This window comes from Orbicella faveolata, unplaced genomic scaffold (assembly GCF_042242905.1).
Source record: "Orbicella faveolata isolate gen_17 unplaced genomic scaffold, um_ofav_v1 contig_5, whole genome shotgun sequence".
NCBI classification, from domain to species: domain Eukaryota; kingdom Metazoa; phylum Cnidaria; class Anthozoa; order Scleractinia; family Merulinidae; genus Orbicella; species Orbicella faveolata.
In genome coordinates, this window is record NW_028301580.1 from 1,285,001 (window position 1) to 1,312,557 (window position 27,557).

Genomic DNA, 27,557 nt, shown 5'->3' on the forward strand with positions numbered 1-27,557 from the left:
TGGTCAGGTTATAAATAGGGTAGGGAAAATTACAGATTTTGGTCATAAATGGGGTAAGGGTGGGAGTACCTCCCCCCCCCCCCCAGGGGTGGTGGCAATCGTTTCGCCTCATGCGTTCTGTGTCAAATCAATTGTCCGTGAAGGCCTGGGAGAAAGTCGTACAGGAACTGCTAGAATCATAGAGTACTGAAAAAAAGATCATTGAAGCATCTTCATGGTTTAGCCCATGTGAAAACTCAACAACAGCATCATAGCCTCATCTAGACAGAAGGGGGTTGGGGACAACTTGAGACAGCTGTAAAACCCTGAGACACAGACAACAGTTTGCCTAACTTTTGATAAATTATTTTCAAAGCACAGAAAGATAACTGTGTTTACATACTCTCATCAAGTTACGTTAGATTATGAGCTCAAGATTTCTATCACATGAAAGTTGATGAGAGTACTGCCTGAGTCAACTATTACACATAGAGACTTAAAGCCACTTCACAGACATTCTGAAAATGCAAAGAAGTGGCTTTCATTTTGTTGACAACCATGCACTACTAGGCTACTATCTAGTTTAAGAATGAATCTACTATCATTCTGCGCAAATGCCTAATATGTGATTCGCTATGTCACTCACTATCTATTGTTGTATCTAGTGAGTAGCCTAACAGTGTACACTTGTAACTAAACAAACAGCTGGTGGCTGCCTCTTTGCATGTTCAAAGTGTCTGTGAAGAGGATTTAGGTAAACTAGTAGATTTATAAGGAAAACAATTAGATTATTTGGTCTCAATCTCTATGCCTAATAGTTGATGAGGACTGTGCCTGTGAGCACATATATAGAGGAAAACATTCTTGACCCCTGAGACCCCCACCCGGGTTACAAAGGCTCTGACTAGGAAAAGTGCACACAGATGTAGTTAAAATTTTTCTGTTTTTGACATCACGGCACCTGCCAAATGACCACTGCATGGAGTGCACGTACTGTAAATAATCACTGTGCATGAACCTTATGCATGCTTGACTTTGTAATTAGAATGTTGCTGCTCTATTTTATTCAGTATTGTTATTTGTTGGAAACACTTTTGCAGAGTTATACCTATTGGATCAGAACCACACCACCTCCTGAATTATAACGGGGGATCTGGAATTAGGGACACCTTCATTGCTGGTCCTCCATCAGTTCAAATCTCTTTTGATTCTATGAAGGGTAGCATTCTTTGTTGCTTAACTTATAGCTTTGTCTTGCCTGTTGAACAATGTTTTTTGTAGTCACAACAATGCTTGCAAAGTTATCGATAAACTTTTCATCAACTGTTCTATTTCAGTTCACACCCAAAAAAATCAGGGACACATGGGCAACAGTTCATGCAAGTACTTACCGGTAATTCATAGCCATATGCATAACACCTGAGCACTAGTCAAATTAACCAACAACAACACCTGCACCCTTTATTGTACGAAAAATGATTTTGTAAATCCAGGACAGAAATATGTATTATAAGCTAAGGTACTGTGTGCCCAGAAATAAGTAGCTAACTTTAATATGCTTGTACTTAGGTACTAAGTAGACAATATCATTAATAAGTAATTTTAAAATTATAGTATTATTTGTCTGGTACATTCAACACAAAAACAAACATTATGTGCCCGAATTACATAGTCATCTTTTTCCCAGAGCTGTAATCCTTTTGGTTTGCAGCCTGGAGCAAAGTCTGTGAATAAAATCGTTATTTTAAAGCTAAATGCATGTTAAGCCATTTCCCATGGTGTACTTCTATTTTGCTTGTTCACAGTAAGGACACCTGAACTGCGAAAACTTGACGTTCTTGTACACTTTTAGACTCTTGATATAACATGTATGATATAAGCATTTTACAGTGTAGAAGTACTAAATACTCTTGTCAAAATGAAGAGCCTGCATTCTATGGGCACTAAAAAAAGTATAAACACTTACTGTATCAAGTGTTCATGGTTTGAGTGTCCTCACTATAAACAGCCAATCAGATGTCAGGAAAAATGTTTCTGTTCCAGAGCTTTTAAATCTACATGTACTTATTGCTAACAACAACAAAATATTGCCATTTACAAACTTTTTTGTCAAGACACTGCAGCCCAGCCAGTGCCTTAACAATAACACGATACGATCTGAGGTAAACCATAATAAACAATTTATGCAAGCATTGCAAGTGACATGCGACTGGCTTAAGAAAGCAGTGTTAAATGTTACATTGCTGACCATCAAGAATTGATCATCTTGTACAATAGTAGTTCTCAACTGTGACTGCATTGCCACATGACACCACTTACATGTTCTTTGTACTTCAGAGAGTAATCTTACAATGTTCACACAAATTATTAAATTACCTCAATTTTCAATGTGAGTTTGGGCTGCCTCTGGTCAAGTAATTAAGTCAATGTAATTAAGGAAGAGTATTCAAGATTAATTCCAATGCTCCTTAAGAATCCAGATCTTTGGAAACCTTAAACTAATGTCTTTTCTTCGATGAGCTTGCCTCCTTTGGGGACTTGAAATAGAAATCAACTCCTCTACGTTGTGTCCTTGGCCATTTTGCAGTGTCTTTGACTTTTGATGTGTGCCGGTTCCATTCAGGTGGACAAACCATTGGTCTGGGATAGTTTTCCCCCAGAGTTACACTGGCATGTTTCACTTCCAATGTTGACAACATCCAAGGAGTATGGACTTTAGCTCCTTTAAGACCAGCCAACTCTGGAACCCACATCCTCACGAAATCTCCATCTGGATCATAATCAAGGGCTTGTTTAACCATGTTGAACTTACGGTTTTCACGCGGATCATTGCCAATGCCTGCTGAATAATTCCAGTTGCCATAGTTGCTGGATACATCGTGATCTAGGAGAAGAGATTCAAACCACTCTGCACCCATGCGCCAATCAAGCCCGAGATCTTTCACCAGGAAGCTTGCCACATTTTGACGTCCACGATTGGACATCCAGCCAGTGTGCAGTAGCTCTCTCATGTTAGCATCCACAAATGGAACCCCAGTCTGGCCATATCGCCACTGGTCAAATGCCGGCATGTCTCGCTTCCATGGTAACCCTCTTTTCTTCATAATTCCAGACAGGTAAAAGATGGAATCACCATACTTGAAGCTGACAAACTTGAAGTAATCACGCCACAGAAGCTCAAAGATGACCCAATACGTTGACTGATTTGCTGTGCACTCTGTTTCGTATTGTTTAATACAATGAAACACTTTCCGAGGGGAGAGAGAACCCACAGCCAGCCATGGGCTGAATTTTGTTGAGTAGTCTGATCCGATAAGCCCGTTGCGTGTCTCCTTGTAGCTAGCAACAAGGTTCGTGTCCCAGAGGTAATGATTAAGCCGATCAAGAGCTGCTGTTTCTCCTCCAGAAAATGGGAAAGCTGTTCTTGCATCTGTTGTTTCTGCTGACTGATCCTTTACAAGTTCCTTCAAAGTTGGAATTCTGCCAATGTGGTCATTTGCTACAAACACTGGCAGAGATTTTAGACTGTCTGGAGCTGGAATCAGGGGCCGCACTCTGCATTTAGTCTCAACATTTTTCCGAAACCCTGTGTATGTGTCAGGCAAAGAACGCACTGAGGCAAATGGCAGGTCTTCCAAATGGTACAATGTCAATCCCCAAAAGCACTTCACTGTGACATTTTCGGTTTTACATAGCTCCAACAATTCAGCTTCTACATCGGTTTCCTCTTTAGTGATTTCTCTCTGGTACACAAGTGAAATGTGTCCTTCATTATTCTGACGACATAAGTTAATGACTTCTGAGACTGCCTCCTTTGCCGTCTGCTCACTGCGCACAACTAGGTCACTCCCATGTTTCTTTAATGTTTCTCTTAAGTCAGATACACTTTCCAGAATGAACTTGGCTCTATGTGTTGCAGTCTTTGCAAATTTATAGTGCCAAGTCATGGCACTGTGACCAAAGATGTTCTTATCAAAGCAAAATAAAGGAATCACAAAGTCTCCATTCTGTTGAGCCCAGTACAAGCACTCATTGTCATGAACACGCAGGTCATTTCGCACGAAGTAAATAACAGATTTGCCTGCTTTGGTTTCCATGGTCACTCCTGCCTGTAATGATAAGATCCAACCAAATGAGCAAATTGATTGGTTTTCAGTAGCGCATAAGCGTAAGCTGACATACGCAGGTGCAACAAGATGTTTGTAATTAGCACCTTTTATTAAGACAACTTCCTAACAAAAGCTGCTGCTTCGCAGTGCTCTGTTATCATCCTGTCTTCATATGTTAATAATAATATGCTTTATTTGTGTGCTAGTGAAAACCAGCCACCAGGCCCAGTGTTAGGGGTTTATGGGATACACAATATTCAGGATATGGGATGTTTAGGCCAACATTTAACGGGATGTAGGAAACTCAGACCCTCCTAGGGCCTCAGCCCTTAACATGACATCTCTAATTTGAAAACATATTAAATTATAACATTCTGATGGAGCTTTTATTTTGCATTACATTTCCAGCAAAATTGTCTTAGATATGGTATTTTAAATAGCAAAGGTACACAAAATAATTGTTATGTATTACGTAACGGCTCTCAGCTCAGAATAAGGTTTTGCTGATGAAGGACTTGGCGGGGGAAGTTGAAATGATCAGACCGTGTGAAGATCAAGCGGGAATATATAGCGGAGATAAGTGGTTGAATTGAGAGTAGAATAGAACAGAATAGAAGTTTTTTGAAATGTGACGAGTCTTTGTTTTAACCGAGTACAATGATCTACATGCGGATGTGTGATCGTACCTCAAATGCAAATTATGTTCATACACAAGACATCCTATTAAGACTAATAATAAATATTTTACCTCACGGTGTTGATTTGCCCTCGAGGAATGAAACAAGCTCCTTCTCACCGCAAAGAAACCCACGTGAACTTCCGTAAAGACACGACAGCCACGTAGAGCGAGGTTTCGAATCATCTGTAACAACATGGCACGCAAAGACTGGGTACAATATTATTTCCAGTCCCTTGGCGTTTAAATGTCAGACAAAGAGAAATTTGGTTAAATTTTGATTAGCCTCAAAATAGCAAAAATATTCAACATCATTTGTTTACTCAGTAATAATGGCACCAGTCATTCTATATTTTCACATCAGAAGCAGGATTGAAACATCGCTTCACATTACAGAGGGGTGTGTCACGCCACGCATAATACAGGCAGAAGACTGCGTGACGCAAAAGAAATGAGATTCGGCACAAGTTCTCCGAGGCGTGGCAACTAAGCAGGAAGAGCATCGATTGCACGAAGGTAAAAGCTACATGTAAACTTTAATCTTCATTTTAGTTCCGTGCTCTCGCTGTTTGCCGTCTTTTCATGATATCGTTTACAGACGGATAATCACGTCTTACATGCTGCAAATCTGAAAGGTATGTTTTGTCTTTGGCTGGAGAGGCTATTGCATACTGGATGTCACTTAGATGCAGGTTTATTGGATGAGCTCTTGCATTCTGTAGATATTTGGAACGCGTTGGGATCACGGGATGTTTTAATAGTCAAGAGTCGTTTGACCTGACGTCATAAACAATGTCAAATTCAAACTGCTTATTCTTCGAAGGCTTTCTTGTAACGTGTTCTTGATGCCTGCATAACCATCATTTAACAAATTGTAGATCGTCATGATTAAAGTTGATGAGATTTCATGCACGTCTTTTATACGCACACTGCTGTCTCGAACGGGCGTGCTTAAAAAACACGCACACACACAAAAATGCACTAATTGCATGCTATATGGTACCCGATCAATCTAATTTATGCATTGGAAGTTCAGGTGTAACGAACGCGAACTGAAGGAGTATTAAACTTAAGCTCTATAGATTATTGTCAACTTGTTTAATACATTTACATAGTGACTCAGACTTGAATGTTCTCCTTTAGAACCTAGTTGCACTGGGATATATTGCAGAGACTGTCCTTAATGTTGAATAATGGATACTGGATATAAAGGTACTAATTACTGCAAACATGAATAAGTGTCTAATGCTAGAGCCCCTTTCAATATTGAACAAGGCATTTGAATTCCCTGACGAATCACTGCAAAAGTATTCTGTAACAAAAGTGACACAGTGAACTACAGGTAATAAAAACAACGAACAAATAAAGATGACTAAGAGCCATTTGTGCCATTTAACAATTGGTTTTAAGCATCTATCTATGTTAATCCCACATTGGGGTTTGAAGGGGGGGGGGGGGGGTGGGGGTGACATAATTTACATATATATGCTACCAAGTTTATCTCTCAGAGCTTAAGCTTTGGGGAAAGGAAAGTTTTTATTTTTTTTCTTTGCATTTATCTGACACTTCAGACTGCCATCTAATCAGATATTGTCTATTTTGAGAAAGACCTTTATTAGCTTTAAGAGCACGTTTGATTGTAAAACTTAGTGATATCAAATTCCAATGTAGACTTGCCACAAGTCGACCTCATGAATTTCAGGGTAGAATATGTTAGGCTGCGAAGCAGCCGTTTTAAGTCGCGAATCAGCTGAGCGAGCGACGAAGTCGTGAGAAGTCGACTTGTCTCGCTTGAAGGGTTTTCATTTTCGTTTAATGCCAAAAATGAGGACTGACGTGACTTGCAACTGGTTTCTGAGATTACATTTGGATGGAATTGAATGGCGAAAAATATCGGTTCCACTCTGACCAAAACAATCGAACATGTGTGTGTTTCGCCTGCGTCAAAAGAGCAAATTTGTTTACTCTATACTAAAGTGATATACGAACAAAGATTTTTAATGAAAATTGACGATATCGGGTAGCCAAAAAAAGACCAAAGCTTGTTTGAATCTTGAATTGATCGCCGGAAAGGAGATATCCAGTGGCGAAGGTTCACTTTTGACAAACATTTTGTGCCGAAACTGCGCAGACAAAAACGAAACCGTAGTTCGGAAGATTCTTGAAGTAAGAGAAAGCTTCCAATCATTGAGGAAGTCCATTGAAGCCAAGAAAGGCAGAACAACAGTGTGGTGATAGTTGCTGAGAATCGCCTCCAGACTTCCAGTTTAACTTTAAGATCTAAAATGTCCTGTAACTGTTGTTCAGAACAGTCGTCTCCCTGATCTTTCATCAGGGAAATAAGCGGAACCACCACCAATATGATGGAGTTGCTATTTGCATGATCTCCATTCAAACAATCAAACGCATATGGAGCTAGCTCGAAAGTCAAACTTTTCCCAGCTGCGGTTGGTGCAGAAACAAACACATCTCTTCCAGACAGATACATGTATGCTTCCACTGTTTTTTTCTGGTAGTCACACAATACATGATATCCCATGGCCTTTGAAGCTTCATTAATGGCTTTTGCAATCGACCCCATATTGAATTTAACCGCAAGTCACGTTTCGTTGCGCGTAGTTTGACAATTTGGTCCCCAAGGGATATCCAGGCGACCTCTGATTAGTTGAAGCGCAGTGACCCGTTTTTGGGTCGCTAAAATTGGCAGCAATCAAGCAGGAAAAGGCCTTCATCCGGCGGGTACTGAATAGTCCCCCACTGAATAAACAAGACGAAGGACTTTTCAGAAAGTCTAATTCCAAGGTAAAAGTCACATCATTTTTACATTAAATAAAGGTAGCGAGAACCTGCTTTTCCAGTGTACTTTCATCTGTTTTATAGACTGTAGTATTTGGATATTTGTCCCACCTGGTGGGGCTTTTTTGAAACTTTTGATTGATGTTTGTTTTCCCACCCTGTGGAATTTGATCAATGTTTTTAAGAACTTGTCCATGCCCCTTACCTGCATTCCCCCCCACCCCCCCCCCCCCCTTGGGGATTAACATTGATGCAGTAGATGCAATAAAAGAATTGCTAAAACTCCTTCTGATTTGTTGATTACTACATGTAAGTGATATACATGTAACTGTTGAAACAAGTCATATTTTAACAGTCATCATGTAAAACAAATTGAGGTAATTAAAGCAATCAAATGTGGCTTTGGTTATTGCTGAACTGAACACCCCTTTAAATTTAATAATTCTATTGATCAATAGAGTGTTATGGATTAATTAATACTTAAAATTAATTACACATGCCAATGTTTATGCAGAATCTGAAGAAACAGGATGGAAATTGTGAGAATTAATTAAAGCTTAAGGGCCCATTAACTGATCTTTTTGATCTGTTGCTAATGAAAATTTATTGTCGAATAACTTTATCATTTTTAGTTTGTTCAGAATTATTTCATGTGTTTTAACTTTTTCATGATCAGTAACATCACTGATGACATCATCAGGCCATGCCCGCGGTCATGTGACTAATTCTGAAAAAATGCAAAGGCTCCCAAGCAAATTACTTTATCGGGAGTTTTTCCATTGATTTGATATTCTAACTTTAATCTTTATTATGCTATGCATTGATTTTGTTTCATTTCCAAATGGTTAGATTTTGAGAGAATTTCAAAATATTGAAAAATTCGTGATTTTCTGAAAGTGGTATGATTTTACAAATTTAAAGGAATGAATAGCTATGTTTCCAACATTGGCTTAAATCATAACTCGTGGAAAAAAGCTGGATTTAACTAAAACCCGCATTTCCGTTAGCGTTTAAAGAAACTGGAAGTGCCCGCGATATTTATCAGCAGTTACCCTACCAGCGTGTGCGTAGTTGCGTGCACATGAGTTCTCACTACCAGCGGCTCGATAAGATCAAATGTAGCACACGAAAGCAATACAAATACAGTTTCTCTGTTTCTTTTGTTCTTGTTTTTCTGTTTTTCACTTGGTTTGTTTTTGCTTGCCCTTTTTTACTTTGCATTTTGTGCAAGACAAAGAAAAAGCTTCTAAAATGTACATGTATATTTCCATGTTGTTGAATTGTTTGAATTTTCCGCGCTCAGGCTGACGCAAGTGAAATTTTACCCTCCTTAGCAACACGTGTGCATGCGTAAATTGGTTAATGGGCTCTTAAAAGTCTTTGAACATATACCACAGTTACATTACTTATTTTAAATTCTCATAATATGCATTGTTTTTTTTGTTTTGTTTTTTTTATCTTAGATGAAGCTATTCTGAAACTTCAGAGTGAACTAGACAAACTCAAAGAGGTTTATAAATCTTCTGCAGGTATTGCACCTTCTTGTTTTAAATAATTAATAATTTAATAGGCAAGGGTCAAGTGGATGGCAGATTCTGTCCTTCTTGATAAACTCAGAGGGTACAAGGTATATTTATATATATATATATATATATATATATATATATATATATATATATATATACATTGTAACATGCCAGTAAATCTTTTGTTATAAAACGCAACATCATATCACATGGCAATTAAAGATCTTGTTATCAAAAACAGCTGCCAATTCTTTGATTTCTTTGTTTCTCCAAAACGTAAGAAATGACTTTGAAGTAAGAAACATAAACATAACTGTACGAAAATACAACTTCTGATCACATTTGATGTGATCAGAAGTTGTTTTCTTTCTTTTTTTTTTCAGAAATGATTTTAACTGAAAAAGAAAACAAAGTAAAGAAAACAAACAAACAAACAAACAAACAAACAAAAAAAGAAAGGAAAAACATGCCTGTCAAAATGTGGGGGCCAGTTGTAAAAACAATGACAAGTCATACCGAATTGTTCTCAGATAAATTCAGACAAAGTCATGACAGTAATTTTGTCTCCAGGAGATCTATTTAAATCAAAGGACCACAATCAACCACAGTACATTGCGGGCAAGCTCGCCATTGGCAACATTTTCTGTAATACAGAAAATAGTGAATTTTCCATTGTGTCTCTTTAGCGGACTGCATCTTTGCCATCTTTAGCTACAGTGGGTTAAATCTCCTCCTGAAGTTTCTGTAAGATTCGAATACTTGTTTTCCATGTTTAGTTGGTGTTTCGTTGTCAGTGTTACGAACATGAAACGTTCTAAAAGAGGACATCTGCCACGAAAGGAAAGCTGCCATATTGTTTGGTTTACAAAATCAATGTGCTCGTGACAAATCAACATAACATGTGAGGAATTCAATATTAATAACAATAACAGAGGTGTTGCAAAGCACACTCTGGTTGATGGTGGCCCTTTAATGAGAGTACCGGCTGCTCTTGAACTGCAAGTAAGGTAAAGTAAGACCACATCAGGCCAAGTAGTTTATAGCACTGAAGCATATCCTTAGGCTTATTTCTGTAGCCTTGATAGGCAAGAAATACTCCTAGTCGCTTCATGCTACAGAAACCTGGATAAGCTCCGGCCTGATGGGGCACTTGGCTCATATGTAGACTTGACCTTTACCAGGGCTTGATCCCAGACCACTTGACCCACAGCTCAATCTGGAGACCAGGATGTTAACCATTATAGAACACCACTCCTCCCACTGAATTGTCAGAATTAATGAAAATTTAATATTAATACCAGTTGATTCACATGTTTGCCATACAGATTCTTACAACTGGGGGAAAAGTGAAAAAGTTTGTCGATGCACTGACCAGGAGTTTGATGATCTTCTGAAGACTCTGTCAGCCAATGTAAGTCACTGACTTGCCATATGACACTCTAATTACTAGTTGCAACTTCATTTCTTTTCTTTCTGTCTTTCTTTTGTTTTTGTTTTTTTTGATTTCTGGTGATTGCTCTTTTGACCTTTTTTAGTATCTAGATAGCTCCCTTACTTAGGACTGGTAGCTCCTAAAGAGTTTGTCTTCTCATTTGTTTGTCTGTTTGTTTGTTTACAGTTTGTTTTTTCTTTTTTGCCTTTATATAGGAGTTGGAGGCTGCCACCCTCATTCTTCAAAGGCACTTAGATTTAGAGCAACAAATATCAAAATGTTTAGAAAACTTGAAAGCAGTGCAAAGGTAAGGGCTCAAATATACAGTGTGGATGGATTGTATTTAAATTGAAATTATGTGATTGATTATAGGAGATTTTATCTGTCCCATCGCAACTTGCCAGAAGCCACATGGCAGCGATAAGGTGCTGTTGCTTGGCATTATGAAAGTCCGATCTGATCTACACGTGCACAAAATGTAAATTACAATTGAACCTCCAGTTGTGACCTTTCTCTCATAAATGACTACCCAGACGCTCCCCAGTGACCAGTTTTCCAAAATAATTACCAAAAGTTTGCAAGTCAAATCACTATATTTGGAACCTCTTGTAAGTGACCACCTCTCGTAAGCAACTGCAGCCACTTTTAGAGTTAAGAATTTGACATTTTCTTTTGATTCTAACCTCTTGTAAGCGACCCCTTTACAGATAATAGAGCTGTAATTGGATAATAAGGTGTTGTTACAGTAACATTAATGCATTCCTGGGTAGCACAAGAGACAGAAATTTCTCAATGGGATGTACTGAATTTTTTTTTTTTTTTTTTCGAAATTTACTTTTCACGTGAGTAACACATTTAAAAACATGGTGTAAGTCTCCGCAGTTACCACATGCTTAAATGAGGCAAGATTTTGACCCAATATGATCTAAGCTCTCGTAAGTGACCACCTCCCATAAGCGACCACCTGCAGTAGGCTTGACATTTTGGGTGGTCGCTTACGGGAGGTTCGACTGTAATTACAGTTGAACCTGCTTTCAGTTAGCAGATGCCTCCCATAGTACACACCTCCTTTGTGAAGCAGACACATGTAAATGTATACAAAATTATACACTGTAGTCTTGGTCTCAGTCACATACACTTTAACCTTCTATTTACCCTGAGACACCTACATGTACAGCTTCCAACAGGACACACACTCAAGCCCCAGTTAAGTACAGTGTGTCCATGCATAGGAGGTTCAGCTGTATTTGATTGACTGAGTACAAGTTTATCAAGTAAAGCATACATGTACACATGTGCTGTTCATGTAAAAGAATTGGTCTGATCAGATCCATTTGCATTTAAACTAGACGAGAAATCATGTGCTAGTTCAGGGGTTTTATTAAGGACTGGACACCGGGCAAATTGACCGGCGGTGAGCATGATTTTGCTTGCCTGGTTTGACCATTCAGAAGAAAGCTTTCTTAAAAAGTAGTTCAAGGTAAAAAGTTTTGCCAGCCTGTGAAAAAGAGGTTGCCCTTCTGCTGAGTAAAACAGAAACTCCTTCACTATATTTGTGCATGTATACCTTACAACTTAAAATGGAAATTAATATGATTTTAAGTTACTAGTACTGCTACTTAAAACATATTACCATGCATGTGACCTAAATTGTGACATTTTTGGCAGTGGATGGGATGGCAAAAATGTTGATGTCACTCAAAAAATTATCACAAGTCAAAGTAAAGTGGCAAGATTGAGAAGCCGATTCCTTCGCTGCATCACTCAGGTATTAACATGCATGTAAATTTCAAAATTTGTCTTGATGGGTCATGGTGATAATTTAGTTTAATGTGAAAATTTTTATGATGATGATAGTGATGATGATGACAACAACAATGACAATGATGATGATCGTTGACGACATCAATGACAACAATGATGACAATGACGGCAGCAATGATAACAATGATGATGATGATGATGATGATGATGATGACGATGAATATTATTTTTGTTTTCATTAGCAACTTCAGAAGAATGGATCTATAGCATCTGAGCTCCCTCCCTGGTCTGCAGGAGACCATAACATCAGTAAAACAATGGAGGAAACTAATAAAGCAGAACCAGAGAAACACGTTCCAGCACTGGTGAACAGTGGAGAGCATTCACAAATGCCTGTCTGTAACAACACAACTGCTGAGATAACAACAGAGGTGGAAGCATCCCAGGTTATCAATCTAGTGTACTCAAATGTCGAAGATGTTCGAGATCCAGCTACTGCTACCACTCAACAAAATCTTCAAGTACATGCACAGGGTGATCAAACATTTCTCACTGAGCCTGGCATCAACGTTTTGGCTTCGAAGGAAAGTGAACAAAATGAAAATGATTTATATGAAACAATTTTTCCAAGCCAACCTTCACGGCCAGCACCTCCAAAGCCCCCACCATATTCCTCGTCGAAGAAGTTGAGAGACACAGCTGGGGGGAGTGGTAGCGAGAAGGTGTCAGAAAAGGTAAGAGTTTTGCAAATTGCAGCACTACAAATTTATTATTTTTAAGTTCTAATTTAAAAACATTTCTTTGGCTGTTGACTGTGCAAAGATCTGTTCCCAATTATTGCAGTACTTACATCTTAGTAACTACAGTACATGTAAGTTATGGACCAAGTTTTCTCCCCTTTGCTTTATGGCCCAAGCGTGAAGCGCAAAGTACAGTGCTAAATGAAAAGAAGACATTATTAAGAGCTTTAAAATATACCTCCCTTGTGTCTAATGGGTTCGGGAAACAACATTTCTATTTATGTGGAATGGTTTTAAAGCAGTGTTGCTTGTACTGTTACGAACACTCGGTGAAAAATCACATTTTGGCCGTAATTTTTGAACAGCTTCAAATTTTTATTGGCTGCACTGTAGATTTTGGTCCACGAAATTGATTTATCACAGCATGCACAGTAACTGTGAAATATAAATGTATGTTGGATGTCATGTACAGTTTTTCAAATCTCTTGTTTAGGGTGAAAAACCTGCAGACAAGCAGTTGTCTATTTATGCTAATCAGGGAGAAGATGAGCCAGATGCTTTGGTTGTAGAGCAACAACACTTACAAAACTGGGATCCTGTGAGTATAAAACTTCAATTATAGCTTTCATTTGTTTTAGTATCACTGGTGTTGTAGAAGGACTAACACACTGTACAGTATTTGCTTGGTTAGATCATGCAATTTGCTCAGATATTATTAAAAAAGGGAGTGTGTTGTAAAGATTCATCGCTCTTCTTAACAAATCATCAATCAAAAATGGCTGCAATGTTTTGATGATATGGCACACTTAGGGAATTTATCACAAGCTTGTCTTTTAAACAGGCTAGAGAATATTTCCTTGCAAGTCAGTGAAGTGAACATAATGTACCTGACTGTACAATCTGCGTCATTTGGCAGCAAGCTAGGTGCAAAATACATGACTGTGTTGTAAAACAAAATGATACATAGTTCTCATTGTCCTTGTTGTTTTGATCCGTAGACGCCAGTCCTCCAGGAGTTGTTTGGCAATGTGCGTCCACTTCCCACCCCTCCACTGGTAAGGCTTGTACATGTAGAGTTCTAAATGAAATGCATTGGATTCCATTGCTTCCTCATACTTACTGTATAAATCAATACCAGAAGACTTTCTATTCATGGTCAGCAGTTTGAAAACAGGCAAACATGGCATGAAATTATATACATTGTACAGTTGAACCTGTTTAAAGGACCCTAGTCGCCCTTCACCATTTCAATGCCATCGAAATTACAGGTATTGATATTGCATGACAAAGCGAAACTGTATTGCTTTACTGTAAATTACATGTATGTTTCTGACAGTATGTTTTAATTATCTTTAGCATTTTTGCAGTGATTTCCTTTGTTTCGACATGCTCCAAATTTAATACCCTTTAGAGGAGCCTGAGACCAGAGGGGAGAAGGGGAGCAAAGGAGGGGGGGAGGGGGGGAGATGGTGGGAACTCCTCAATGAAAAACTTGAATCTAATCCTGAAGTAGACCAATCCGGGCGTGGGCTCAGCTTTATTTGACCCCTAAAATATAGCACTTTCCGGCCCAATACCCCCCCCCCCCCCCCCCCCCCCTCCCAAGGAGGTTACGGCTGAAAGTGAAGTGAAAAGTTAGTGCAGAAATGACAACATTTTTCTTACTGTTTCTTCTAGCACACCGTAGAAGATACTCTGACGGCTAAAATAGGGATGTTTCGTCCTTGTGAACAGCCAAAAATAATAACAAATAATAATACCAAAAAGAGAAAAAAAAAGAAAAAAAGAAGAAAGTGAACGAAATATCCAAATTCATTGAAGGATAGTTTCATGGTTCAGTGCAGTTGTAGCATTGTTGTAGCACGAGTTAAGTCGAGTCACGCCAGGTTAGCGTCACGGTAGATTTCATTTTTGTTGTTGTTTGTTCGTTAGCCCGCGTAGCAAGCGTTTATGTGGGGTTCGGGAGCAAAGAATTACAGCGCGAAAAATTGTTCGTTTGCTTGTTTTTACATATATTATTTGGCTTTCGGTTTCGGTTTTAATTGCCGAGTCACAATCATGTACAAGAGGTACAAGAACAGCAAGATTTGCCTTTTTTTTTCCCGCCGATTGCGAGAGTTATTCCAGCATTGTGTCGAACGTAGCACTGTGTGGTCATGCACCGTGTAATTGAATTTAGTGCTATTGTCGATAGTTTTAACAACTTTCTATTTCTTCTCAGCAACAATTTCAGTCTATTTATTTTCGAGTTTAGCGCTGACAAAGTACAGTTTTTCACGATCATACAACTCGCTTCTTGGGTCTGCCTGTAATTTCATGTCCACCTCACCAAAACCCTCTTGGCGTAATATTTCTTGGATTTGATTCTCGCTCACGGAAAAGCAATGGAACTTTTCCTTCCCTACTCTATAGAAATTCTGACCTATGGAGCTTTACATAATCAGATATCCACCCGGTTTCAAGTATTTTTGCAAATTCGCAATTGCGTTCCTAAACTCTGTGTCAGATTTCACTGCTGTTTCGATGCAACAACTAGTTGTCACGACATCGAACGAGGCAAGCTGGGAAGTCCATGTAGCGGGCCATTTCACCGGGTCTTCCAATGCAATATCACAGGGCAAAATATGAGTTATTTTCTTTCTTAGCTCAGCTTTTCGAATCAGCGCTTCTTCGCTTCCCTTGCCTTCAAATCTTTGCACAACGAACCTGAAATATGGCGACCAGTCGTGAGCATCACGTGATCTTTCTCGCCAAGCGGCTACTTCTTTCCGATTCTCTTCGCTGTACTCGGCAAAGATGATCTCTTCGGCATATGGTGCAGCACTTATAAGATCGTAGATGGCAGGTCCCCCACCGAAGTTGAGAACTCTTGCGTTTCGTTTTGCCATTTTCGACCAAAATTCATGAAAGCATCTTAAAGGAAATTCGCTGTATGACTCAAGCTGATCTCCTGTTCCGTTGTAATAGTTAAGGTAAACTTTTGGATCAAACTTGTTGTGGTAGTCTTCACCGAAACGTAATGAATCCATTTAGCAGGTAGACAGTTCCATCTGCTCAGTGAGGGAAGACGAGAGGGAACCGTTCGATTGCCTGTCTATTTCATGTTAGCGTGTCGCGTGTGTCGTACTTTAATTATCATGCGAAACGTTTCCTCTTACGGCTTGTCACGCAATCAGAGAGGTTGCGATTGCGTGACGAGTCATGTTGGCTTAATTTGATTTGATTCCACCGTTTGTGAAAGAAACCAAAGTTAGCTGATAGCTTTTTCATAAGCTGGAGATTTTCCTCAGAAAATTTGCTTCAATGCCCTTAATACTTTAATACTCCATGCCAGTTTTAACGTTGTGTGGTTGAAGTCTCGGTTGTGTTAGACTGCGAGCAGCCATTCTTTTGCCAGAAAATCCGTGGGCAAGAACTTAAAACAAGTGAGCGTGCGAGTGTGACTGTGAGCGCAGCGACTAGCGGCATGGCATCGCCGCTCGCATGTCACGCTCACAGTCACGCTCGGACGCTTACTTGTTTTGCGTTCTTCCTCACGGATTTTCGAGCAAAACAGAGACTGCTCGCAGTCTACGGTTGTGTGGAATTAGAGGTCGCAATCTTTCAGAAGGGGACGGGGGCGGGGGGGGGGGGGAGTGCTGAGAAGAAGTACTACATGGCATATGATCATGGCCCGATCGTCACAATTCTCATTGAAACATTGCAAGTTGGATAACGCTTTGTGGACTGAATGGTGGTGTACTGGTGACACAGCCTATTACGAAACAAATATTCTGCGTTGATTTTTTGTGTAAATAATGACCCACTGAAGTTACCTATTTGTGTTTGATTTAAGCGGACCATGGACGCCAGTGTTGATAATATTCGCATGGCGGGATATATGGAGAAACAGCCTGTGAGGGGAAGCATGAAAAGGGTACGGTACTGTAGTGTAGATTAAAGGGGCTCAGCCACGGTGTTTTGTCTTGTTTTGGTCACGTACAAAATCTCCTTTAAATGGAAGGAAACCTGAAAATAATAGTTGACTAAGATAGAAAAACATCAAAGAGATAATAATAAACCATAAAGGAACAAGGATGGTCAAGGATGGCGAAGATTGACACGGCAAACGACTAATTCGAAAAATTGACGCTTAACTTTTCAAAATGTGCAAACCATGACTGAGCTCCTTTAAATTTCAGAAAGTAAATTTGTTGTGTTGATCAGTGAAAGGCACTCAAGTTGTCAGAGAGAGACATGTAAATAACAAGATATGTTTATTTGTGTTTTTCGTAACTGTTTTTGTTTGTTTGTTTTGTCCTGCACGCAGCGAAAAGCAAACCTCTTGTCGTCCGTTGTTTATGTTTTGCTTGTTTTTTTTTTTCCTTATCATTTAAGTGGTTTCATGTAGGTAATGACCAAAGTATTAGGTGCTGTTGTGCTTGCACGGGGGAAGTTTTTTTAGTATTAATCTGATAAATTTGTTGAATAATTTGCGGAAACGTCGAGACTGAATTAATCCTAGGCTGTGGTGTTTGTCATTTGCCGTTAAATGCGAGGATTTAACTACCTGTACATACTTTTAATTCGATGCGTGTGTTCAAAAAAGTTGTACGGCGCTCATGTAAATCTGTAGCCCTGTAGCCCTGTAGTCAACCTGTTGGTATAATGTTGTATTTTATAGACTTCTGTCTTCAAGGCTTGGAAGAAGCGGCATTTTAAAGCTGTGGAAGGCAAACTTTATTACTATGAGGTACCCTGATTTGAATCCATTCATTTGATCCATGACATGCAACTGCGAGACACCTGAAGTGATTTATGCGTGTAATATCTGTAACCCGCAGGGCATGGGGAAAAAAAATGAAATCTAGTTGCCTAGTGGGCTAGTAGATTTCGATACGATACGATACGTTAAGTTTATTTATACACGGTATTTCACCAGTCTTTAATCTAGCTAGTACGTATCTTCCTAACTACAATCAAATGATAAAAATCCAGTTTTCAGTTGCCCCCACTACAAAATAACTTTCCCAATAGGCGCACAATGTTCATGCCTTATCAACTACATCATTTACTAAGTACTGTCTATAATCAAGTATGCTTGGTTTAAATTAATCCATGCTTTCAACTCATTGTTTTGATTAGAAATCATCACTAACAAGACGACTGACGCTAATTTCACTTTCCCACTGGACCACCAAACTTCCATTTTCACCCCAAGAGCAAAATTTGCTTGCCCCGGTCTATCGGACCTGGGTTTTTTCCAGCCCTGCAATGCAACACATAACTGTTTTATAGGGAAGCAACGTAAGGTTCTAAGTTTATGTTTCATTGTTAACAGGATCATCGGACCATGGAATCCTTAGGGTTTGTAAACCTGGTCGGTTGTAAAGTAAGTGAAAGTTTATTTTCTTTTTGCGTAACTTCTGATAATACGTTCTTCGTCAACCTAGTCAGAAAATGCACAGCATCGTTTCCTTTCTATACTGAACCATTAATCCCCCTCCCCTCCCCCTCCAAGCGAATAAGCCCTCTGAAAAAAGCCATGGGATAAATTTAAACCCAAGCGGTTGCATGTTAAAACATCACAATTGTACCGTATTTTTTTCTGATGTATATCCTTGATCAATTGGACACAGTTCTACAGCTACATTGTGGTTTAATGGACAGTTTAATGATGATAACGTTAAGAATTTGTCTTTCATTGTTTTAGGTGAAAAAGGTTGAAGATAAAGTGCTGGAAGTAGTTGAACAGGTAAGTGCAATGTCCCTTAGAGAACGTACATGTGCAAGTTTTCATTCTTGTTATTGAGGATTCTTTCTGGTCCCAAGCGTTAGTGTGTTCCTTTGCGAGAGGCTAGACTAAACATTAAATTTTTTCGTATTTCTATCGAGTTTTTAGTAGAAATGCTGCAACCTGATTGACTGAGTGATCGTACACTATCAGCCATTACGGTTCACCACTAAATTTTCTCGGATTCTTATTGGTTTAAATTGATCTCGTGACGCGATAGTGTTCATCCTCGGAGAGACACTATCAGCCCATAGTGCACATCTGAGGAAAATACCCGGATGGATAGTACTCGTCCGTGGAACTTTTTCTGTAAACAAGCTGGCTTGTAGAAAATAAACAATTGGAATTGCAATAAGTGGGTTTTTGTTCAAAGTTGGCGCGCGGAAGAAAATTTAGACACTGTCTCGGAACTATCGGTCTGATAGTTGCCCCGTGGAAGATTTCAGCTACACTGTCATCTGTCGCTGCATTTTTTTTTTTTTTATTATCGTCAGAATGAAGGCGGCCGCTCAGTGAAGCTGAAGTGTTTCTCTGTCAAAGAAGCGGAGGACTGGCGAGAGGCACTAGAGGCTGAGTCTGCAGTACCAGTAGACAGCAGTCCTGTACCAGGAGAGTCTCCAGTCACTGAGGTACTTGTTCATCTTCTTTCTTTAACGCCTAGAGTGCCAAGCTCGTTCACTGATTGCAGTATACTTTCATTTCGTTTGTCGTTAGTTTGTTAAGTTTTCCCCAATAGTATGGTAATCTCCTTTATGCTTGTCTTTTCAGCAGATTCTAACCAAGCCTCTTTTGTTGTTTTCAGGGCATGACTATCATAATCGACTTAGGATCAAGTGCAGTCAAAGCTGGCTTTGCCCTGGAAGATGGTACATATGGCGATTTGTAATGTATTTATTTTACATTCGTTCGGCCATTCGGTTCGGTCGCTCGGTAGTTCGGTCGTTTGGTTGTTCGAATCATTCGGTCGTCCGGTCGTCCGGTCGCCCGGTCGTTCGGTCGTTCGGTCGTTCATTCGGTCGGTTGTTCGTTTGTTTGTTTGTTTGTTTTGTTTGTCTACCTATTACTGTTGCTTGTCACTCATCTTTATTGCATTTCTCAATACTCTTAGCGTGGCCTCAAGTTATATTCCCATGCGTTATTGCTGTGGATAAAGAAAATGAGTAAGTGCTAAGATGTTATCTGGTAAATGTTCCAGTTGATTACCATACACATGCTAGTTTGATGCGCAGTTCTTTCTGACCGAGCGTGAAGGGACTTACTGAAGAAGTCTGGCCGGACGTCAGGATGTACACGTACATTATTTTTGAAAACCTTGAAGGGCCAGTCTCCCGCAGTGCGATCCCTGGTAAACCACAAAGGGTTACCAGTTATCTGTAATTTTAAATTTTACCGATCAGCACCAATCAGATATTTGCGACTGCTTATAGGAAAAAGATCGCAAAACATCTTCCGTCCGTTGATCCTCTATGCGGAGTCCAACGAAACAAGGTTGTAGTTTGAGATATGCAAACCGTATGCATGAAATCATGTTTATGCAAACCACGAGGTTTTTTTTTTTTTTTTTTTTTTTTTTTTCAGCAGTTTGTCATCGTTATCTCTTTCGTCTATTTATAGGGAAAATTGCAAATATGGACACGCTGCTCTTCTTCCAGAAACAAGAAAGATGTCGAGATTGTGCTTCCCGTTAAGAAAATCACTCAAAATCGACAAGGTAACTCTCGAATTCTCTTGGAATTCTTGAAATTTTTGAAACCCTGGAGTGTGTCTCGGATTTGCATAACTGTCGCGATTTTTCCCAACCCCTCACGTGTTTAGATGAAGCTATGTAAACACGGAAAAAGTCCTCTTTTACTTAAGTAATGTAGATTTATCTTTCCGCTTTATATTCTAACGTTCCTTTGATTATGTTGTTGCAGCTCAAGTTCGAGATTCTTGATTTAATTGGAATCTTTGAGCATGTTTTTGACAAGCTCAAGGTTAATCCATCAAAGCACAAGGTAGGAATCTGGCATTTTGTGACTTTTTTTTTTCCAAAATTATTGACAAGACGTTCAGTTCGTCGTTTAGTTTGTCCGTTTAGGTAGTATTTTTTTGGTATATTTCTACAGTTATGATAGTTATCGGTCTATTAATGTTGTCGTTTGTGACAGTCAGTACCAAATCTATTTTTCTTTTTTTTTTTTTTTTTAATGCAGTAAGAACATAATTTTGCTCTTGAAGCAATCGGTCTACGAGTCAGGAAGTCAGTTAGTCACTGTTTAAATTCTCAGTCCGTTTGTTAGTTACTCAGACAGTCAATGCTATTCATTAAGTTAAGTCTCCGTCCGTCAGTCCATTAGTCCGACATTCCGACAGTCCGTCCGTCAGTCCGTCCGTCAGTCAGTCAGTCAGTCAGTCAGTCAGTCAGTCCGTCCGTCCGTCCGTCAGTCAGTCAGTAAGTCAGGCAGTTTATGCTTTTTCCAGAAGTATTTCAAAAGTAAGCGAGGGTATCAGCGTGTCACCTAATTCAGCCAAGTGATCAGTGAAAAAAAAAAGTTAATTATCTGCAGGTGATTATGACATTGCCGCACGCTTCTGGACCACAAGAAAAGGTACGTTATTGACTCTTTTGTATCCTGTCTCGTAAAAAACGAGATTAAAAACTACAAACTAATTTCAGGTATCGAACCCTGTTAATGAAGCGGCCACCTTTGGGGAAATGACAGGTGGCTGTTTAACAGGATTTCTTCAGGAATTTAGTAGCATGAGTTTTAGTAGAAACGTCGATTTATTTAAATATAAACATGCTTTAATGAAGGCATCATGGAATCGCGTAAAGGCAATAATAAACGTTTGTTTGAACGTTTTTATCAGTGGTCACTTTCTATTTCGGAGTCTGACCTGTCATCGCCTTTTCCAAACAAAGCCAAACTACGTTTATTAAATTTTGGGTGGCCGCTCAATAGGGATAAAGACAATAAAAAACCCTCGTTGTGACGACCAAAAGTTGCCACGGCTGCTTAATAGAGGAGACCGGTTAAAACATACAGTTAATAGAAGATTGCACTGACAACAAGTTCGGGACTTTTATACCTCGCCGCCTAACAGGGTGTGTCAGCTTAACGGTTAATAGAGGTTCACTTTATTTTATTTCGTTGGATCTTTATTAACAGGAGGAGCTTGTAGAGCTGTTGTTGGATCACTTCCAAGTCGAGGCCTGTTATCTTCAGGAGCAAGCTATTCTAGCCATGTACTCCTACAGCGCTATTTCAGGGATTGTTGGTGAGTCGAGCCAAAAATTGTCATTGTCCGGTCTTTAATTTTGTGAGGGCATTTCGTGACAATCTCACGTTGTGAGGGCATTTCGTGACAAAGTCACGTAGTAAGGGCATTCCGTGACAAAGTCACTTAGTTTGGTAAGTCGCGTTCCGCGAAATGAATCTTGATAGAGAGGAGAGGCTACCTCATGCCTTATAACGCCGTGATTGACAAAGATAGCAAGCTAAATAACGATAGAGTACTTATATCTTGTACTTGAGCGTATAAAGTACATGTAAGGTAGATAAAGTCTGCATACGATCCAAGTGGCCCATCAGGCCGGTGCTTATCCCGGGTTCTGCAGCATGAAGCGACTAGGAGTATTTCTACTGCTCCCTGGATGGAATGCTAGACCATCGCAGGGTTACCCCCAGCATCAAATTCACCGGTACCCATTTATACATCTGGGTGGAGAGAGGCACTCTGAGAGTAAAATATCTTGTCCAAGGACACATCGCAATGTCCTTAGCCAGAGCTCGAACCCGGACCGCTCGTTTCGGAGACGAGCGCACTAACGATGAGAACACGGCGCCTCCTTATAAAATACATGTAGACTGTTGCATTTGGTTTTGAAAACACATTTACTCTTTTGTTTGCAGTGGATATTGGCAATCATATCGATATCTTTCCAGTTGTGGAAGGTAGGAGTTCTCGGTTTTGTTTCATTGATGTTTTTCTACGTTCTCGATTCAACTTTCTTAACATTTACTTACACGTACCATTTCCCGTGAACATAGGATGTATGATCGAGGCAGGAACCACAAGACTGCCTTATGGTGGAAGACAAATCACAGACAGTTTTACAAGAATGTTGACAGAAAAGGGCGTACGGTAAGACAGGAGTGGCAGATCCAGGGGGGGGGGGAGGGTAGAAGTACTCGGGGAAGGAGGAATCAAGGAAGCCACGACCTACCGAAAATATTCAAATCACCACTTTACTGTTTTGTTTCTGGTGGAATTCACAACGCCCCCCCCCCCCCCTTCCCCTCTCCTTCTTTCACCCCCTAAGGGGTTCTAACGCAGATTTGCTTTAAACTTAAGACTGCAACTACACACTCCTTACCAGAACATTTCAAAGATAAAATTTTTCGGCCATCAGTTAGGTACACATGGCATTCTTGCACCATCACTTTATTTCGCGCAACGTCTATGCTTTTGTTGAAGGTTTTTATACAAATCCACTGCTACTGTAAATAGCTTCTTGTTCCTGATGTTGTTTCGAATGATTTTCCTTTTTCTTCCAACGCAAGGTTTTTCTCAGAAGTGGAATCTTACATCTCACAGGCCATCAAAGAAAAGGTACGATAACCACAGGCGACCTAAGGTCAATATGTGACTGTTGCGACTAATGTTATGCAATTATACGCTTTAGAGACTTTGTATGGGAAATTCACTTTAGGCCCAAATATACTGAAATAAAGCTATTTAAAAAGCTACGATAACCACGAGCAACCCAAGGTCAATATCTACGTGACTGTTGTGACTAATGTTATGCAACTAACGCTTTAGAGACTTCAAATGGGAAATTCACTTCAGGCTTAAATATGCTAAAATAAAGCTATTAAAACGGTACGATAACCACATAGACTTGGTTTTGGTGTCTTTGACGCAACTGGGCGCAAATTGTGTGAACCTCAAATACATGGAGACAACACTATGTTGAGGTGGATAAATTAGCCTATTTCCCATATTAAGTCTCTAAAGCGTTCGTTGGGTAACATTAGTCACAGCAGTCACATATTGAGCTTTGGAAGCCTTTGTGATAACCAAGGTTTATTGAGAGAATAATGATTTTTAAGCACCCGTCTGCTCATACTCAATCGGATTCTGAAAATTGTGAGGTAGTTGTTATAGCTCAAGCGACACCAGCAGCAAACTGTTGTTATCGTTGTTCAAGATAAAATATTAAGATAAGATCCAGAAGTCAAAGTATTTATCCCTAGCGGACTAATTGGAAACACTAAACAACAATGGGCCTACAGTAATGGGCTCCAGACAGTACTAAAATACTAAAGATGAATATTTACAATATTAAAATAGTGAAAACTACAATACTAAAATATTAAGAATTATTTATAACGCAATCTATTCACAAAAGCGATAGTTAGTAGCGTAGCCAATCAGAGAGCGGCATACGTGATAGAGGCAAGAACACTAGTAGATTTATACTAACGTAGTTAGAGTAGGGGCATTTCCTATATTTTTACTTGACAGGTATCTTTTGTGGCAAGGCGAGGTTCTCAAGAAGATGATGAACCAGACGGTACATTAGTCGTGGATTTAGAAAAGTACTCCATTCCAGATGGAACCAGGTGTGTTTCAGACGTTATCCGTGTTTGTGAGAGATATTATTTTGTTATTTCCCAGCGTTTTGTGTCTTTATCGCCACTTTGCTAATAGGAATGAATTATGCTCGAAACGTCCAACTGTCTCACAAGTCATCTTTGCGTTCAATAACGTATCTCTTTTGAACTTTTTTAACTTTTTCGTGTACTTTGTCAACAATGGCTAAATAGTCTTGTATCCCAGTTTGTATTTGTCTGTTTCTAAGGGGAAAAAGCCAGCAATAAAAACAAATTAAACAAAAAGGCAAACAACAACAACACTCTGTATGAAAGTGCCCTCTGAAAGTGAGGAAAACCATGAGCTAGCGTAGCCTGCCAACACAGACAGTTTTCGGGCTGTCTGTGTGACGGTCGGAAATACGTCGGAAATACGTCGACGGTTTTTTTTTTGTTTGTTTGTTTGTTTGTTTTTGTTGTTGTTGTTGTTGTTTTGTTGTTGTTGTTGTTGTTGTTTTTGTTAATGGAAAGCCACTTTCTCAGTGTTTCTATCGAGCTACAGAAACATTTCTCAAAGTCTAAGATAACTGAGAGATATGCAAAAAAAATTCTCGCCTGCCTTGCGGCCCATGTTTTCTCAGCGTTTCTCGTTCCCCCAAAGTTCTTCGCCTGTTCCTATAACTTTAATGCAAGACTTGAGATGTTCCTCCTGTTTAAGTAAACATATTTTTGTTACATTTCGATATTTTGTTTCTTTCCCTAGAAGTGTTACTGTGGATACAGCGAGACACCGCTGTACTGAAGGACTGTTTAAACCGTCCGTCTGGGGCAAGGACAATCCGGGCATTCACGAACTGACTATCAAAGCCATCATGGCTTGCAGTATAGACATACGCAAACAAATGTGTCGAAATATCTACCTGAGTGGGGGAGGGTCCATGTCGAAAGGTTAGTTCAGGAGATTTGAGGCCCTTCTAAGAGTCGTAAAGAAAAAAAAAAACACATTATACTCAGGTTTGCCACAGGTCAGGAAATTTTATTTTGAGTCAAGGAAAATTAATCTTTCGAAGAAAGGTCGGGGAATGTTAAAATAATTTAATGACTTATGTGGGGTCACAGTAATCTCAACGATATTTTCCTTAATGGCGAAGGAAAAATTGTTGAAAATTATTACACGTAATTAACGAGTGGAAGAAGAAGCCGCTACTAGAGTTGACATTTTGTATTTCTATGGTCAAGGAAATTTTATTTTTATTGAGGAAAAGTCAAGGAATTTTGTAAAGGGATATCTGTGGCAACCATGATACTAGTCCAGCTTTGCTGAAGAGTAATGCATAACTACCGTGAAGCTGTAAAAGAGTTACGTAATGGGTTAGACATGCAATAAGTTGTAAAGTCAAATTTTGAAAAAAATGTCCCTCGGACGTTTTCAAATGTTGTAGTATCTTTGAAAAATCGTTTAAAATGAATTCCAATTTAATCTCTCTTCCTCACTTCATGTAATATTTTCATCCTCGTGTTCTAGGAACATTTGATGCTCGAACGAATGTACTCAGTCATTTTAGCACCAAAAAATGTAGCAAAATAACCAGAAATATTACCTAAATGTTTAGAATTTTTGGCCTATATACCTCATGAACAAGACGCGTTTTCTTTTCCAGGCCTTGCTGAACGACTTCAAGAAGAAGTGAGTGAATTAATGCCCATGACTTCTCATGTGCAGGTAGGCACGTCACTTCCGGTTTAACGATTCCATTGACAATTGCTTTTACCCGTTAGGTGGAAGTCCGAGACGTTTTTGTGAACCTTTGGGCATTATTTCTACGGTGAAAGGCTGACAAATTAGTAACTTCCTATTTTCAGTCCCCGAAACTATTAGTTTAAAATTACATTTGAGTACGCACGAGGGCCAAAACAGACAGGTTTTGCCTCTTGTCTGCAGAAATATAAATTTGTGTCTTTCTCAGAATTTAAGTGCTATTTTGAATCGACAATTTGTTTGAAAGAGAGTACAGATGATCCCAATGTTTCTAATTTCTGTCTTTTGTTTTCTTTTCCGTTAAAATGGACACCAGGTTCACGCAGGACTTGAGCGCCATCACGCCGCCTACATCGGAGCCTCAGTAGTAGCCAGGCTTCCTCTGTTTGAAGAGCTATGCGTCTTTAAAGAGGACTGGGACGAGGCTGGGCCGGACGCTTTATTGAAGTGGTTGACACTGTAGCAGAATAAACGTGATCTAGTAATTTTAGTTACAATTAAAAAAAAAAAATCAAAACATGACTAGCAGACGAAAGATATCATTCAAATAAACAGACAAACGACGAACGAAAGATAACTTTTCGCGCTTAAGCACACTTGACAAGATTGTCGGTCAATGTTCTTTGCGATTATATGTTATGAAATAGTATACGCGAAACAACGTCTTGCACAAAGCGGTGTGAGTCATGTCTTCTAAGCAGTTTTGTAGTAGTCTTTTTTCGGCTCTTGTTCTTCTCAAAACGTAGTTCCAAAGGAACTGCAAAAGCGTATCACATTTTTGCTTCGACTATTTATTCGAACATAAACGCTAGTAGCGTGCATGAAAAGAACGAAGCACTTGTTATGAGCTATTTGCATGCAATGAACTATGATAATACCAGCTTGAATGTATACATGCGTCAGTTGTACTGGGTCTAATAATCGGTTGGTAGCTCACGGCTCCCAGTCTGCTAGACTGACTAGACACATTTAACTGGGAATGGTTTCTGGCTGGCAGCTTACGTTACAATAACTGAACCGGACATTCATCGTAAGCTTACTGTAAGCGTCAACTTGAAATGATAGCGTGGTAGCTTGTAGTAATGTACATGTGATGGGCAATTTTCTTCAACATAAAATGTATTTCTCACGTTTAGGTTTTGTATTTGTTGTTGTTGTTGTTTTTTTTTTTTTAATGGTGGGCAATAGCTCGTGTAGGAAGCAGAAGGACTAAAAGAAACTTGCTCGTTTTTTTTTTTTTTTTTTTTTTTCCGGTGGTTTTTGCTATGCAGGAATTTTTATTTTGGGAAATTGTCTAAACCACCCTCCCCCCCTTCCCCCCTCCCCCCCCCCGTTAAAAAAATAAATGCTCGTTCCCTAAAGTGGTGATTATTACAGTGTCATAACGAAAGGGGGAAACTATACGATGCCTCGAACACAACTCG

General features: G+C 39.4%; 3 protein-coding genes across 3 annotated transcripts; 1 reads left to right on the top strand and 2 right to left on the bottom strand.

Annotated features, from left to right (window-relative positions):
• Positions 1–1,414: 1,414 nt before the first annotated feature.
• LOC110041520 (cryptochrome DASH-like) lies at positions 1,415–4,966 on the bottom strand. The gene is made up of 2 exons (XM_020746811.2): positions 4,837–4,966; positions 1,415–4,088 (listed from the first exon to the last, which is right to left on the bottom strand). Exons 1-2 carry the CDS (start codon positions 4,960–4,962, stop codon positions 2,478–2,480), a joined length of 1,737 nt encoding a protein of 578 aa, XP_020602470.1. The 5' UTR covers positions 4,963–4,966; the 3' UTR covers positions 1,415–2,477.
• Positions 4,967–5,066: 100 nt separating this feature from the next.
• LOC149095685 (uncharacterized) lies at positions 5,067–27,268 on the top strand. The gene is made up of 27 exons (XM_089281795.1): positions 5,067–5,399; positions 5,908–5,976; positions 9,024–9,089; positions 10,412–10,497; positions 10,734–10,825; positions 12,187–12,286; positions 12,525–13,016; positions 13,516–13,620; positions 14,021–14,077; positions 16,858–16,938; positions 17,686–17,754; positions 18,343–18,393; positions 18,715–18,756; positions 19,290–19,424; positions 19,598–19,661; positions 19,904–19,955; positions 20,410–20,506; positions 20,712–20,792; positions 21,345–21,386; positions 21,948–22,056; positions 22,692–22,733; positions 22,830–22,923; positions 23,343–23,391; positions 24,307–24,404; positions 25,138–25,322; positions 26,036–26,097; positions 26,450–27,268. The coding sequence occupies exons 2-27, from the start codon at positions 5,958–5,960 to the stop codon at positions 26,594–26,596; spliced, it is 2,517 nt and encodes an 838-aa protein (XP_089137921.1). The 5' UTR covers positions 5,067–5,399; positions 5,908–5,957; the 3' UTR covers positions 26,597–27,268.
• On the bottom strand, positions 15,011–16,180 carry LOC110041521 (indolethylamine N-methyltransferase-like). Its single transcript, XM_020746812.2, has one exon. It carries the CDS (start codon positions 16,049–16,051, stop codon positions 15,455–15,457), a length of 597 nt encoding a protein of 198 aa, XP_020602471.1. The 5' UTR covers positions 16,052–16,180; the 3' UTR covers positions 15,011–15,454.
• Positions 27,269–27,557: the final 289 nt, after the last annotated feature.